The sequence below is a fragment of the Caretta caretta genome, chromosome 1, assembly GCF_965140235.1.
Source record: "Caretta caretta isolate rCarCar2 chromosome 1, rCarCar1.hap1, whole genome shotgun sequence".
Classification (NCBI taxonomy): domain Eukaryota; kingdom Metazoa; phylum Chordata; order Testudines; family Cheloniidae; genus Caretta; species Caretta caretta.
Genome location: NC_134206.1, coordinates 40043620 through 40060216, shown reverse-complemented (window position 1 = coordinate 40060216; position 16597 = coordinate 40043620). Strand labels below are relative to the sequence as shown.

The window sequence follows — 16597 nt, the reverse complement described above, 5'->3', positions numbered from 1 at the left end:
ATAACCTACATGGCAGCATGACTCTTGTCAAACCATCTAGCTAGACATCTCTGTATAATAATGATACCTGGTTATTATGTAGCATTTTTAATCAGTAGATCTCAAAGTGCTTTACAAAGGTGATATCGTTATCCTTATTTTACAGATGGGGAAACTTAGCTTGCTTTTTCTTAATTAAAAAAAAAAGACAAGAATACAATCTTGAACACTGTGAAGAAAAAGTCCTTTTCCTTCCCTAGGACCTAGGGTGAGATTCTGTGTTACACTGCGCACAGAACTTACAGCCCAGGGAGAAGGTGAGGTAAATTGTCTTTTAAGCCTCCTTTGCACCCTCCCTATCTTGGGCTGCTCTGGAGGCTGGAGAGGCCACCCATATAACTAGGCAGTCCTGGGGGAGGGACCTGTCTACAATATTGCAGGCTGCCCAGAACCTCTGTAGTGCTGTGTGCTGCAGCCCCATCCTTAGTATGCCCCTGAGGCCAGGTTTGTGAAGGACTCCTCTGAAGCACTCCAGTTCCTGTACCAGGGTAATCCCCTGTTCTGACAAGGGAAGGCTTTTATGGCTCCTTTACACTGCTCTGGACCTTTTATCTAGTGTAAAGGGGCCTGAGTAGGGATGAAGCTTGCTGCCTGATTGGGAGAGAGATCAGGTAAGTTATTAATACAAAGTAGCTCCTGATTTTAGGAAAGAAAACACGCTTCCTGCCCTTCACACACAGAAGATTTTACTAGTTTTGGGTCACTGTCTTCTGTGCTGTCACTGCTAATAAAACATTACTATTTTCTCTAGTCTATGTTTTAATACAGCAGAAAATGACTGGTTTGTATCCTCCTACAAACAATTGATAAATATTTTTCTAAGGCTTTAAAACAGCAGCTTGCAGATTTGCAGGAAGACTTAAAGCGAAGAGAAGCAAAATGGTCGTCTACTCATGGTCGCCTTAGAAACCAGATAGAAACCTTAACAAAGGAGAACACAGAGTTAAGAGAAGAGCTCAAAATCATGGAAAGATTTCGTCTAGAAGTTTGGAAGAAAGCAGAAGCTGCTGAAAGCAACAGGAAGGCTGAAAGTTCTGGAATGAATTTGAAGAGAGCAGAATCTATAGTAAGTTGTTTGTTTTGAGGTATTTTAAACTGATTTTTGCAGATGCATAGTGAGTTTTGGCTCATTGATATTTTCAGTTGGTATTCAGAAGAGACCAGTTGGATGTTTCATTTAATTTAATGGGGGTGTATTGGTGTTTGTAAGACAGTACACTGCTGTTGACTTCTACTGCCCCTATAAACCTGGATTTTCACTGTGTGCAGGTACCATGCTCTCCAGGATCTTGCTCTCTCAAACTGAATTATTTTGGAGTTCGATAGGGAAATCAGGTGCAATTGACTTTGGTGCCTTTGCACTCTAAAGATTATCCAGTGAAACCAGCCAGTCTTCACTGAAGGATTTCACAGTTAGACTACTAAAACTTAAACTAATGTAAGGAGGAGTATACTTATCCCTGGTTAACTGCACCAAGGTAAAATTCTGGGATTGTGCATAGTGAGGAAGTAGAGGAAAGAGGAGCTCAGTCTTTATTCCCTTCACAATATACTTTAAAAGTGTATAATTAACAGTCATTGCTATAAAAATTATGGACAAGTGGTCTGTGTTGATGAGTGCTATGAATAAACCATTCTTGAACTAAATAAAATCTTTATTATGTATTTTCAGAGTCCATCAACTAGATTTCAAAAAAAACAGTTTCTGTCTCCAGTTCCTCAAGTGGAAAAGAGTAGCAAGATGAATGGCAAAGGTTATTCACCAGTAAAAGGTATAAATATTTATTCAATAGGAGAATTGTATTAACTCTTTAAAAGAAAATTGCCAGTTTTAATGTTTGTTTGCAGCAACTGATAATTGGTAATATCTTTATTTCCCTCAGGCAATGCATGTATTAAATAGTCCAAAAATATAATGCATGTGAAAGTTTAAAAATCAGACTTAATGCTCTGATAAATAATAAATATCGTCTTGGATAAGATTGTGGAGAAAGTTGTGGACACAGCTCTCTCAGTATGTACGTGTGTCCCTGATTTCCTTCCCACTCTGGGTACAGAACTGGGTATGGCCCAGAGACTGCATTGGTCAATGATCTCCTGGCAATGGATGAAGATAAGGTATCTGTGCTAGTAGTATTAGATCGATCAACTGCCTTGGATACCGTTTTGATCACCAGGTAGTGTTCGCGTGCTTACAGACTCTAGTGGGAGAGCACAGGATTGCTCTTCAGTGCTGTGATTATTTTCTCTCTGAGAAATCACAAAAGAGGTAGTTGGAGGCAATTTCTGAAGACCTCTAAAGTGGTGGGTGTTGCAGGGTGCCATTCTATCACCTCCTCCTGTTCAACATATATATGGGGCCATTAGGCGGGTTAGTAGGAAAGCATAAAGTATGTTTTCAGTATGCTGATGACACCAAAAAGTATATCTCTCATTTTCAACTTGGATGATGTGACTCAGACAGCTTCTAACTAAGATTGGGCCATGAATGACTGAGTTGGCTGCTCAGTCCAGATCAGAATGAGGTAAAAGTCGAGGTGATGGGGAAGCAGCTGGAAATAATTGGTCCCTTGGATTTGAGGGAATCCATCCACCATTAGATACTAAGATTTGCATTTTAGGAGTGATTTTTTTTTCAGATCCCAGCTGCTGTTTGACTCTCCAATTACAGCAGTAGTCCAGGTTTTTTTTTTGTTTTTACATCTGCGTCTGGCTAGGAGGTTGCAATCTTTCAGATGTGAACCTTGCTGCTGTTTGCAATTATCTTAACGAAAGCATAGCTATGCACTCTATATGGGGTTACATCTTTAAAATCATTCAAGGAATGAAGCTGGTACAGAATGGTGTGGCTCACTTACTGAGTGAGGCATTTTGTTGGGAGCATCTGATGCTAGGATCTTTACTGGGTGTTTGTTGGTCTTTGGGTATAGTTTAAGTCTTGGCTTATGACCTATGAAGCCTTATCTGTCTTGAGACTGGTGTACCTGAGAGATCGCCTTTCTTTTGGTCCCAGGTTGCCACAGCTACAGTCTGCAGCAGTGCCTAAACTGGACATCCCTCACTATAAAAGAGTGGGTAGCTGGAAGGACATTTCTGTTCTCCGTGAGGGTTTCGAGATGCTGGAAATTGTTCCCCTCACTTGTTCCAAACCTTCCATGAATGCTGCAAGGACACACCATTATAGGGTTATTTTGGAAAAGAACAAGGATGAGCTTATAAATCAAAAGGGGTAGAAAGGAATCTCTCTGTAGGTGTTTTGCTGGCTGAGTTCCTATTGGAATGATTATCTCAGTGCTGTTATTTCATTATATAATTAATAAATGAGTTAGGCACCTAGAGCTTTGAAAAGGTGCCTTTTTTATAATTTGAAATCTATAAATAAAATATAATATAGATAGCACATTTATTATGACTTTCATAACTTAAATTGAAAAGGAGTACTTGTGGCACCTTAGAGACTAACAAAAATTTATTTGAGCATAAGTTTTCGTGAGCTACAGCTCACTTCATCAGATGCATGCAGTGGAAAATACAGTGGGGGGATTTATATACATAGAGAACATGAAACAATGGGTGTTACCATACAGACTGTAATGAGAGTGATCACTTAAGGTGAGCTATTACCAGCAGGAGAGCAGCGGGCGGGAGGAACCTTTTGTAGTGATAATCAAGGTGGGCCATTTCCAGCAGTTGACAAGAATGTCTGAGGAACGGTGGGGGTGGGGATAAACATGGGGAAATAGTTTTACTTTGTGTAATGACCCATCCACTCCCAGTCTCTATTCAAGCCTAAGTTAATTGTATCCAGTTTGCAAATTAATTCCAATTCAGCAGTCTCTCCTTGGAGTCTGTTTTTGAAGTTTTTTTGTTGAAGAATTGCAACTTTTAGGTCTGTAATTGAGTGACCAAAGAGATTGAAGTGTTCTCCGACTGGTTTTTGAATGTTATAATTCTTGACATCTGATTTTGTGTCCATTTAGTCTTTTATGTAGACTGACCTGTTTGACCAATGTACATGGCAGAGGGGCATTGCTGGCAGATGATGGCATATATCACATTGGTGGATGTGCAGGTGAACGAGCCTCTGATAGTGTGGCTGATGTGATTAGGCCCTATGATGGTGTCCTCTGAATAGATATGTGGCACAGTTGGCAACGGGCTTTGCTGCAAGGATAGGTTCCTGGGTTAGTGGTTCTGTTGTGTGGTGTGTGGTTGCTGGTGAGTCTTTGCTTCAGGTTGGGGGGCTGTCTGTAAGCAAGGACTGCTGGAAATGGCCCACCTTGATTATCACTACAAAAGGTTCCCCCCCCCCCCACTCTCCTGCTAGTATTAGCTCACCTTAAGTGATCACTTTCATTACAGTCTGTATGGTAATACCCATTGTTTCATGTTCTCTATGCATATAAATCTCCCCACTGTATTTTCCACTGAATGCATCCGAATAAGTGAGCTGTAGCTCACGAAAGCTTATGCTCAAATAAATTGGTTAGTCTCTAAGGTGCTACAAGTACTCCTTTTCTTTTTGCGAATACAGACTAATATGGCTGCTACTCTGAAACATAAATTGTAGCTCTTTGCTACTATAGCAAGCAATAATATATCTGAGGTAACACACTTAACTGGATATTAATTCTTCTTGAGTAGCTGAAGATACTGCTTTCAAGTTAACACTGCACATGAGATATGCAGATATCCAGTATAGTTTATCATTCTGATCATTATATTTGCTTATAACACCCAAACTGCTTCTTGGCTGCTGAGATGGATGTAAAATTAAGTTTTTATAATTTGAACAGGAAAGCCTTCTAGAAGACCTAAATCAGCACCTGTTAGTGATGGGAGTAACTTTGACAAGACAGTGATGACACTAGAAGATTCCTCTAAGACTTTTATGATAGTAAGTCCTGTACCAGAATGTTGTCTATTTTGACTCGATTCCAAATAATAGTTATCTGCATTACATAAATGTGAAGCCTGAAAAGTGATTTGTGGAACTACCATAAGAACACTAGACAAGATTTAGTAATGACTACAATATTAAACTACACTTTGGTAATGCAGAATACTTGTACAGAAAATTACACTTGCATCTAGTATTTGGAACCATATTTTTTTTGGTTACAGCAGGGGGAGATGTTTGGTGATGTTCAATTGTAGCTAAGCAAAGTATCTTACAAAATTTACCGAATTTTAATAAATGTTTGTAGAAAAAAATGGATGTTTATCTCTTTTCTGAAGAAAGAAGTGGATTTTGTAAAAATGCAGGTAGTTGAGACATAATACATCTTTATCAATTACTGTATGTAGCATTTGCTAGAAGTATATGAAACTTGAATAATAATTCTGTGCCTTGGAATCTGTTGTTACTGATGATTTAAGTTAAGCACCAGATTGGAATTTGTTATTATGAGATCCACTTTAACAATCTGGGCAAAAGCTGATTGCCAAAACCTAACAAATCTTGTGTGTGGATTTGTCATTATCCAATAAGCTATATCAGACCTTTTCTCTAGGTGCTTTGGGTTGATGATTCTCTTGGTCCCTCCTTGCTTTCATGAGCTGCCTTCTCACTTCCCGAAAAATCCCTCAAGTTTGGCTGCGTAAAAAAAGATACCAGATGTGATAGAAAAGTTAGATTACCTTTATGTTCCAGAAAAATCCCACAAAAATGGAGCTTGATTTAATGCTGTCACATTCCAGGTTGCAATCCAGACTAGTGAGGGGCTGTCTCGTCACCTGCCTTGCAACTTGGGGTGTCTCACAATGCTTTGCTTCTGTAAACTCCCAAGCAGGGCCCCTAACAAACAGCATGCAGGTCACACCCTAAGTGGCTATGTAGAGCTGCAGGCCTGCCATCTCACTCCAGCTTCCATGAGCCTTGGTTACTACTTGCAAGGTGATCCCAACACACTTCCAGTCCCAAATTTCCCCCCAAAACATGTTCTGCACTCTCCAGCTTTCTCACATTTGTTGCCCCTCTAAGGGGATCCATATCCAACAATTTGTTACTTTAAATGGAGTTACCCACACAATTCAGTTCAGAGACAACACTGGACTAGTTTTGATCAAAGAATAAAACAAGTTTATTTAATTACAAAGAGAGGTTTTATGTGAAAGGCATTAAAGTAGAAATGGTTACAAGAGAAATAGAGATCAAATGCTTCCTAGTACTAAAACATAACACTCCAGATTTGGTTCAAGGTGAAATCAAGGGAGAGATAACTTAGGGTTTTTTTGCCCCTCACTTTATAGCTCAGTCCCCCTTTGAAATACATTTTCCTTAAGGCTACCCTTAAATGAAGTTCATTCCCGCTGTGAGGCTGGAGTTTTGAGGTGAACCAGGTTTCATGCTGCTGTTTGCTAAGATGCAGATGTTTGTTCAAGCCCCCCCTTTGTCAAAGAATGGCCACTTTGTAGATTTACACCTGGCAAGAGGCTTGTCCTTTGTCTTTGAGAAACAGGTTTACCCCCTCCCCAGACTTGTCTGATAAACAAACTTCAGTCATGATTTCAATTTGTTCCTAATTTTACATGTAATATTGTATGTATTTCATCGTGATATTGACAGTGAGTTATTAGTTTTCAAATGATACCTCACAGGACATAATTTGTACAATGATTAGTGTGGAGGGTATTAATACAGGGTTGTACTCTGTCACAGTTGCTTACTAGAGAAATCTTTTCATTTCAGGACATGTCCCCTACTGAAACGTGTGTGCCATTAGAGTCCCCTTTTCTTGTGTCTACAGGTAGTGAAGAAATACAGGGAGAAGTTAACTATCCTGATGGAAAGGTAGGATCAGATTTCCTTTACGAGGCTACAGAGAATAGATCTGGGCAATTAATTCACTCTTTCAGGGGAACTCATCTTTGTCAGGGCTGCGGTGCCTCTCTTGTTCAATTTATATATGGGGCTGTTGGGTGGGTATCCCTTTCATTTGTGAGGCATTTAGAGTCTAAGATAAATGTTAAAATCTAAATACCTAAATCACTTCCATAAAAATTGTGTGTTGTAAACTGTTCCATATATACACATAGGATGGTTTCTTACTTGAGTCCAATTGGAAATGACCAAACCAGCAAAAAAAGGAAAACGAGGGTCTCATTTGTTTCTTGTACACACTCCCCCCACCCCAATCAGTCTGTCTTATACTTCGTTTAAGTTCTTTGGGTCAGGGACTGTCTTTTTATTCTGTTTGACTATTAGGTTAGGTGCTGTACAATGTACATGACTGAGGCTCCCTAGTGCTATGATATTAAAAATGATATTTCCAACCTCTATTTTAAATAAATAAAGTCCTTGGGCCAGATGCCCAATTTAACAAGAATTTATACAATTAAGGGAAAAGAAACTACTTTGTTTGCTTATTGGAGAAAATTATTGGAGAACTGGTTTGACAAAATGTGAGAAACTGTTTCAGGAATGTGGATGACAAATCCATAAATGGTTATTCCTGTGTGTTGCTTTCTGGTTCCACAACAGCGTCTCTGGCTGCATTTTATTACTATTATTGTGTCAAACCAGACAATGGAAAGTTATGGAAATTCAAGGTTGGATGAGAAATGCAAACAAACTTTGGCTCTCAAAGAGCTCAGTCTTAAAGTCTGGGCAAAAGTCAGACAAATATTCGTCTAATGCTGATTTGCCTGTCAATAGCTCAAACTCTGTCAAACTGCTAAAATGACCAAAGAATTTAATTTTAATTGAAATTATTGTTGGAAACGTTATACCAGTTTTATTGCTGAACATCCACCTTTATGTAATTTACCTTTTAGGTTGAAAAGGTTTTAAAAAATGGCTGTCATCTTATATTTTTCCCTAATGGAACACGGAAAGAAATGAGTTCGGATGGAAAGACCATAACTGTAACATTCTTTAATGGGGATGTGAAACAAGTTATGCCTGATCAAAGAGTGGTATGTATCCAAATTATCTTCCTGACAGTTTATATGGCCAGATTTTCTTAAAGACACTTACGATCTATTCTTCTCTACAGATTTACTATTATGCAGATGCCCAGACAACTCATACTACATACCCTGGTGGGTTAGAAGTCTTACATTTCTCAAATGGACAAATAGGTAAAAACTATGAACCTTTTATCTGTATAGTTTAATTTTCATATAAAAACTTTCTATAGTTATTTTGAAACAAAATATGTACATTGTTACAGAGAAGCATTACCCTGATGGAAGGAAAGAAATTACATTTCCTGACCAAACTATTAAGAATTTATTTATGGATGGGGGAGAGGAAAGCATTTTTCCAGATGGCACTATTGTTCGTGTGCAGAGGTAAATTTTTACTTTTAATATACCCTACATGTTCCCACACAGTAGAGGGGGGGAAAGAGTTCTTGGCACACTGAAGTTCATCCACCCTTCCTTGAGTACTCATTTTCTGTGTACAGTGCTTGTCTTCAAGTTAAGATGGATATACTGTATGAAAGGATGAAAAATGAATATTTGTATAACTGTGGTAATCCACTAGTAATAGAAAAGACTTCATTTAAAACCTTATTGAGCTTTTGAGAAGCTTACACTTGAAAAAGTTTGATACATCATATCTGATATATAGAAGAAATGTAGCAGTTTATACTAACTAATGTATTTACACAAAGTACATGTTGTTGTAATCTGCTTTTAAGAGACAGAGTCCAAGCATTCATTTATTTAATTGCATGTACTAATATAGGCCCTGAAACAGGAAAGCACTTTAGCATGTGCTTAAATACTTTTCCTGAATCAGGGACAAATTTGTTTGGGCCTTCCAATGCTTCAAATAGGATGGTAAGCTATATTTCATACCTTGATTTAACTAAATCAAGAATAAACTTTCCAAAGATGCATGTTTCTAATGATTCTCATACTTTTACACTTCAGTGATCTCTACTTCTCCTTCCTTGCTTTAACTATTAAAACAGCCTCTCTGAACTTTTTTTTTAAAAAATTGCTTTCAGAATGCAGCTTTAATATTGTTTAAAATTAACTGCAACACTAGTGATCAGCTGAGATATTTATCAACTTTATTGTGATTTTAATGAGTTTGTTTTTTGACAACTATAAAGTTCTAGAAAAACAGTGCATGCTCTTTGAGAATCTTTACAAATTTCTACATTCAATTAAATTCCTGCCTAGGTATAACTGTTAGTATGGTGTTGGAATTTCAGTTTAAGGCTGGCCCTGTCAGTCTATGTTCAGTGCCTTTTGTGTATTTTATATTTAATTGTATACACTCATTTAATACAGAGATGGAAGCAAAACTATAGAATTTAACAATGGCCAGAGAGAGCTGCATACGCCACAGTTCAAGAGACGTGAATATCCAGATGGCACTGTCAAGACTGTGTATGCGAATGGACACCAGGAAACAAAATATGTCTGTGGGAGAGTAAGAGTTAAGGACAAGGATGGTAATGTTATAATGGACACTAAGTTATAACATATGACTTATGAAACTCTTGTAAGCACCTATCACGCTTAGCAAAAGTGTATATTTGTTAAAAAAAACAAACAAACCAATGTACATATTGTACATAATTTTGTTTGTCTAAAATAAATTTATTTTTAAAATAAACAATGATATTAAGGAGATGTCTCTGACTTGGTCTGTCAAAAGGGCTTACTTTGAGAAATTTCTGTCTGCTTTCATATGTGAGTTAAGCAGCTACTTCCTAAATTCCCTTTCAAAGTAGCATATATTTAATTATTTATCACTAGATGCAATAAGTCTTGCTGGTGAAAGAAACCAAGTGCTGTTGTCAACTACAGGATTTGCAGGATTTGCCTTATGCCTAAGGCAGTGGTCTCCAACCTTTATATGCACAAAATCACTTTGAATTTAAGATGTATCCAGGATCTGCCCTGCCCCACTCAGTCTGTTGCTCACTCTCCCCCACTCTCATTCACTCTAACCGGGCGGAAGCAGGGGGTTGGGGTGCAGGCTCTGGGCTGGGGCCAAGGGGTTGAATGTGGAAGGGGGCTCCACACTAAGCCTGGGGCAGGGGTTTGGGCTGTAGGAGTGAGAGGTGCGAGCTCTGGGAGGGAGTTTGGGTGCAGGGGTCATGTGGTCACACTGCACCTAATCTCATAGAATCCACTGGACATTTCATGAGTTTTACTTTTTATTAATGTCATGTGTGGTTTATAGATCCAAAATCCTTCAGGGACTGTCACAAATCAGTGTAACAATCTCAACTGTGGGTTGTGCATTGGCTGAACCTGGGGCAGGGGTTTGGGGTGCAAGCTCTTAGAGGGAGTTTGGGTGCAGGAGGGGGCTCAGGGCTGGGGCAGGGCTTCGAGGTGCAAAGTGCAGGCTCCAGTTGGGAGGCACATACCACCGGCAGCTCCCCATCAGTGGCACAGCAGGACTCAGGCAGGCTGCCTGCCTGCCATGGCCTCACGCCACACCCAGAAGTGGCTGGCATGTCTCTGGGGGAAAGGGAGAGGCAGCCTGCACCCACAACCACCGCAATTGACAGGTTGGTGAGCAGTAGCCTTAAGGGTTCAAGGAGACTTTGTATTAGACATTGAAGAGCGATGCTAAAACTAATTGCCAGCTGCTAAGATATTTGGTGCTAGAGCTGAATCCTAACTAGCCACAAACATAAGAGCTAAGCTGCATGTAATGCTGCAAGACCACCTGAAGCAGAATCTAAGCATCAGTGGTGCTTATCACTTTATTTGGGTAGTGTATAAAATGTGAATTCTATCATTTCTTGATACTTGGGACTCACCAAATGGACTTGTTGCATGGCAAGAAGAGGTTACTTAGCTTACAGTCACCTAAGTTCTTCCATAGGGACATAAGACACAACTTGGTGTTCGTGCATTCTCATTTGGGCATGCAATGTAGTGTCTGCAGGCTCATGCTTGCACAGAGCAGTTCCAGTTGCTCAGAGGGGGGCATCCAGGGAGGTACAAGCCTGCTGCCACTCAGTTCCTTAACCGTGAAGCCGAATTCCACAGTAGAGGGGAAGGATAGCAGAATTTTGAATACCCCTAAGGCAAAAATCTCAAAGACCTCATTGCTGGAAGGTAAGTAACCTCTCCTTCTTCAAGTATGTCCCTTACGGGGGCTCCACTGTAGGAGCCTCTCAAGCAGTAACTCAATGAGGGGGGGGTGCCGAAGAGGTAAGTCCAGGTCACTTTGAATATGGTGTCTCTGGAGGCAGGTAAGATGACATACTTGGCAAAGATATGGATAGAAGACTATGTAGCAGTACAATGTCCTTCAGTAGTGCTATAGCTGTGGACTGAACACTAGTGGAATGTGCTGCTACTTGGGGGAGTTGCACTGTTGCATTTTCATAGCAGGTCAAGATGCAACCTGAAATCCACTTTGACAATCTTAGTGTGGAAATTGGTTAGTCCTTCATCCTATCTGCAACTAATTTAAGTAGCCTGGAATGGTTTAAGCTCTGTCCAGCTAGAAAGCAAATGCCCTTCTGACATCCAGTGAATGAAAGCTTTCTTTCTTTCTGGAGGCATGAGGTTTTGTGCAGAAAACTGGAAGGCAAATGTCCTGGTTAGTGATTTCAAGGAGACCTTTGGGAGGAAGCAAGGATGGAGATGTAGTGTAACCTTGTCTTTGCAGAAGGTGGTGTACTGTGGGTCCACTATGAGTGCTCCCAGATCACCTTGCTGAGGGAATGGTGATTAAGATCAAAATTTTGAGGGAGAGGTGGAGGGGGGAACAGGTTGCCACTGTTTCATAGGGATGGTTTTTTTGTGTTTAAAACCAGGCTGAGGTCTGTGGGGGTGGGGGGAAGTTGTCAAACAGGAGAAAACAAGTTGCATAGGCCCTTAAGAACTCCAGTGGCTGGGGTGTGACCAAAGACACCGAAGTCCTGGCTAGGTTAGAGGAAGGGTGTCTCAAATGACCTCTATCAGAGCCTTTTTTTTTTTATTCTAATACATAGTCCAGGATCTTGGAAAGTGGAACCTCCAAGGCTAGAGAAGATGGGATGGAGCACCAAACTGGAAGCGCTTCCACTTCTGGAGGTGACTTGCAAATACTGGCCTTTCTCTTGGATAAGAGAACTGACTGAATTTTAACCAAAAAGGGCAATTCCATGCTCTCAGATTCAAGGAGGAAGGGTGAGGACTGATGAGGGCCTTAAGTCGTGGGTCAATATGCCTTTTGTCATAGAAAGTCTGAGGGGTGTTACCTTTTGAGAGAGAGATGAGGTTTGTGTACCACACTTGGCTCAACCAAGCAGGGTGCTCTGAGGATACCTCACAGTGCAGCTTGAGAAGGGTCTTGAGGATTTAATGGTACAGTTAGTTAACATGTAGCAAAAGGAGGCCTGAAACATATTCTTGTATCAGAGGCCCAGTCTGAGGCGTGAAGCCTCAACCAAAGTAATTCCAGGCAATGATAAGCAAAGCTGGGCTGTGAGCCAGAGGCCAGTCCCACTCACAGAGGTTGGCAAGAAAAGGTTGTTAGAGGCATGCACACACACCCCTCTCCCTCCCCCCCCCCCCCAATGAGAGGAACTTGTGCCAAGACGGCAGCAAGACACTCCATAGACCTAACAAGGAACAGGCAGGTGCATCTTAAAGACAGAGTCAAAAGGACAACATGATGGATAGATTCGTTTGAACTATGATGAGTAATCTGTCCTGCAACAGTGTAAAAGTAGGCCCTGGAGTGCACATCTTTGCCCAGCCTAGGGGGCAGTGGCGTGTCCTGTCACTGTCTGAGCTGTGGCCATTGTTGGGGAGCACAAATTCATAGTATGCCCGGTAGAGTCTATAGGAAACTATTATTGTGCTTCATTTGACAAACCTAGCTTGGGTTTCTTCATACCTTATTAGAGTCTGTGGTTTTGGGGGGTTCTCTCAGGGGCTGCTGTGTTAGCTATCTGTGCAGAGCTGGGGCAGTACACAGAGGGAACACGCACGCAGCCGACTGTTATCGAATAAGAGTGGAGCACCACACCGGTAGCTACCGATGACAAACACCATGACCCTGGAATCTTCTTTATGCGTATCAGGGAAACCACTAGAGAGTTGTGGCCATAAAATCCCTTGGAGTAGAACAGATGACATTTTCCATTGTTCAGACAGTCAAGAGGTCTATCGTGGGCTGGCAGATGTTGTGGAAGCTAGTTTTGTGCTCCTGTTTGTGATCTTGCCAGAAGTGCCTGCTCAGGGAATTTGCAATTATATTCTGGAGGCCTGGTAGATAGACTGCTGCTATTTCTACCCTATTGGAGATGCACCAGTTCCATAGCTTTAGTGACACTGCGCATAAGGACTGGCAGCTGAAGTAATACATTGCTGCCTTGTTGTCAGGCATTATCCTGAGTGACCTTCGTATGGCATGAAGGAAGCATTGGCAAACATATCCTACTGCTCTTAGCTTCAGTATAGTGATAGTGACTGCAGATTCCTGTGCTGACCATTGGCCCTGTGCTGGCTATTGGTAGGTGAGCTCTCCATCCCAACAGATGCACGTGCTATGCTTTTGAAGGTGCTGGATGCAAAAATGGGACTCCAACACAGACCCTCCAAGGGTCTTTCCACCATCTAAGAATCCAACACCTTCCAAGCACTCTGATGCATTTGGACAGGCTCTGTGTGTTTGGGTATATGCTGTTCTTATCCATGTCTGGAGGCATCTCCATGTAGTCACATACATGGAGGCTGATGTGACCCAGACCTGTTGACAAGACCTCACTATTTGTGGGCTGCCTGTAATCTTGAAATTAGGTTGGACTGGGTGGAGAATTTCTCCTTGGATAGGGAGGCTCTTGCTGTTGTGGAGTCCAGAGTAGCTCCTACAAAGTCTATTCCCTGTACTGCAGCTAGTATGGATTTTTTTTTTTTTTTGCAGTTGATGTGAAGGCCCAGAGATTGGAATACTGTTAATGCTCTGGATATTGACAACTGGATCTCTTGGGGCAACCAGCTTCTGAGAAGCCATCCGAACATGGGAACACTGAATTTGAGGCAAGCTATTACCACAGATTTCAGAGTAGCAGACATGATTCTGTATTCGCAAAAAGAAAAGGAGTACTTGTGGCACCTCAGAGACTAACAAATACTGGGGAGGGATAGCTCAGTGGTTTGAGCATTGGCCTGCCAAACCCAGGGTTGTGAGTTCAATTATTGAGAGGGCCATTTAGGGATTGGTCCTGCTTAGAGCAGGGGGTTGGACTAGATGATCTCCTGAAGTCCGTTCCAACCCTGATATTCTATGAAATTTATTTGAGCATTAGCTTTTGTGAGCTTATGCTCAAATAAATTTGTTAGTCTCTAAGGTGCTACAAGTACTCCTTTTCTTATTACTAAAGAGAATATCTGTGAACACCCTGGGGGACCAGGAGAGTCCAAACAGGAAAACCTTGATATTGACAGTGCTCTCCCCAGAGCACAAAACTTGGGAAATACTTGTGGGAGGGGTGGATGGCTACATGAAAGTAGGTGTCCTTAAAGTCAAGTACAACAACTCAGTCTCCTGGATCTAAGGATGAACTTACGGAAGCTAATGTCACCATTCTGAAGTGCTGTGCTAGGAGAGTTATTTTAAGTCAAGGATTGGTTTGCATCTTTCTTAGGAACAAGGAAGTAATTGGAACTGAACTCTCTTCTGATGACTCTGGTCAGGCTGGTTCTATTGCTCCCAGAAGGAGAAGAGGCAACTTGTTTTAAGAGTTCCTCATGAGAAGGATGAGGGGTAGGGCTCGAGGGAGGAATAGAATGGAAGTGGATAGCATATCTTAATTTGACAACCTTCAGTATCCATTTGTCTGAGGTAATGTGCTAATCTTCAAAGGGGAGGAGGGTAGTTGCACAACAGGTGATCCATTGGAGTGAATTAGTTTATGCCCTCAACCAAGGTGTCAAAAGTGCCTCTTAAAAGGAGGGGCTAAGTGGGTAGAAGTATGGCTGGGAGATACCTGTTTTTGTGGGCTCCTGCTGCTTAGAGAAAGTGTGCTGATGGTACTGGAATGATCTCTATCTTTGAGCAGCTTGGGATCTACTAAAGTGCCTTTTTGTTACAGGCACATAAATCCCCAGTTATTACAACACTGCTCTGGTGTCTTGAGTATGTGGAGAGGGGAGTCTTAGGTTTACTGAAGAGCATAGGCCCTTCATAACACAAGGTCTTCCACTGTTTTGAACTTTTCTTGGAAGGCCTGAGGACTGGAGGCTGTCAGCAATATCTTGGGCAATTTACAGGGAGGCTTTCACAACCAACTGTCCTTCAGCACTGATAGATTGAAGCTGATCTTTTGGAAAATGCTCAATAAAATGTGTAATTTGGAGTATGTGTTAATCATGGAGTGAAACATCACAGTATGGGAGGGTCTAACTAGTACCAAAGGCTGGACATGAACAAATTGTAACTTGTTGCTTTTGTATAGGGAGGTAGATCTTCCCTACTGACTCAGGTTCAGCAGAGATAATAAGATACTCACAAAAGGAACCTGGAAGGAGGTGGAGGGTTCTGATAGCTTTCAAATGAAGTTTGGGTCAGTGCTGCCTGGTGAGATGGAGGCTGTCGTAGGACTGTGGTGATCTCCCCTTTCAGAGGTATGGTGAGATACTGGTACTGGAGCATGGATGGTAGCTCTGTGTATCTTGCGGTGCCACATTGTGTCAGATAGTGCTGCTGCAGTAGTTGCTCTGAGAGTGGGAGCTATGTCTAAAGATGATTTCTTCTGCAACATGGACACCTCAGTACTGGAGTTGATTGGAGTCTCTATTGTACCCATAAAGGGATGAGAGCTCCTGAAAATGAATTTGATGGGGTGATCAGTTCTTTTCCTTGTGGGGAGAGGTATTTTCCTCTTGTGCTTACTGGCTAATGGCACAGACGAAGCAGCAACTGTGGGACCAAGGCAGGCTGTACTGTAGAGGCCATTGTATAGGAGCTTAAGTCTAGTCTCTCTCTTTCTTGGATCTGCCTTTGAAATCCAGAAAAACCTTGTGATTCCCCCAATCACTGCAGGCAACTAGAGTGTCCGTCACTGCGGGGAAAGAACCTGTGGTAAGTCCCACAGGTTTTATGCCCCAAGGTCTCAGGCACGACAAAGTGTGCTTTGACACAAAAGATCAAAGAAAGAGGAGGGGAAGGAGGACAGTGCTAAATAAAAATATAAACTGAAATAGAAAAAAACCCTACTAAGCCAAATAAATAATTCCAAGTTAAGGTGAGAAGCTGAATACAGTAGAAGGAACGGAGGTGCAGTGGGCTCGCATCTCCCTCCTATGCCCTTGTTCTGAGCATAAGGTGCTGCTCTGCATAGGCATGCTCCTGCAGACACTACTTTGCAGTCTCCAATTGAGCATGCAAGGGTGTGCACAAAGTGTACAGTGGACCACCCATACATATTGACATACTCCAAAAAACTATTTTTCCTTACCTTCCCTTTTATTACAGCAGCTCATCTCTAGTAAATGGTAAAGTTTCATAGAGAAGTAATAGATGCTGCTGTGATTCTTCTACATAAGGCAGTAACTTTCACTCTCAAAGATTGTGACTGAGGATTGTAGAGTACAGTGATAATCCAAAACAATAAAATATAACAGTCAAAGATGGAAGAAA

The 16597-nt window shown here is 41.4% G+C and overlaps 1 protein-coding gene across 4 annotated transcripts in view; it reads left to right on the top strand.

Annotated features, from left to right (window-relative positions):
- Window positions 1–9629, top strand: part of CPAP (centrosome assembly and centriole elongation protein) — a 28126-nt gene extending 18497 nt beyond the window's left edge. For 3 of the 4 annotated variants that reach the window (XM_048845015.2, XM_048844996.2, XM_048845025.2), the window contains 8 exons: window positions 863–1105; window positions 1712–1811; window positions 4836–4936; window positions 6731–6832; window positions 7816–7956; window positions 8037–8121; window positions 8214–8334; window positions 9289–9629. In XM_048845015.2, the coding sequence (XP_048700972.2) occupies window positions 863–1105; window positions 1712–1811; window positions 4836–4936; window positions 6731–6832; window positions 7816–7956; window positions 8037–8121; window positions 8214–8334; window positions 9289–9481 (1086 nt within the window). In that variant the 3' untranslated portion in view covers window positions 9482–9629. Of the gene's footprint in view, window positions 1–862; window positions 1106–1711; window positions 1812–1922; window positions 2158–4835; window positions 4937–6730; window positions 6833–7815; window positions 7957–8036; window positions 8122–8213; window positions 8335–9288 lie in introns of those variants that run through there. The other variant, XM_075127260.1, reaches the window with a different exon arrangement.
- The last annotated feature ends 6968 nt before the right edge of the window (window positions 9630–16597 follow it).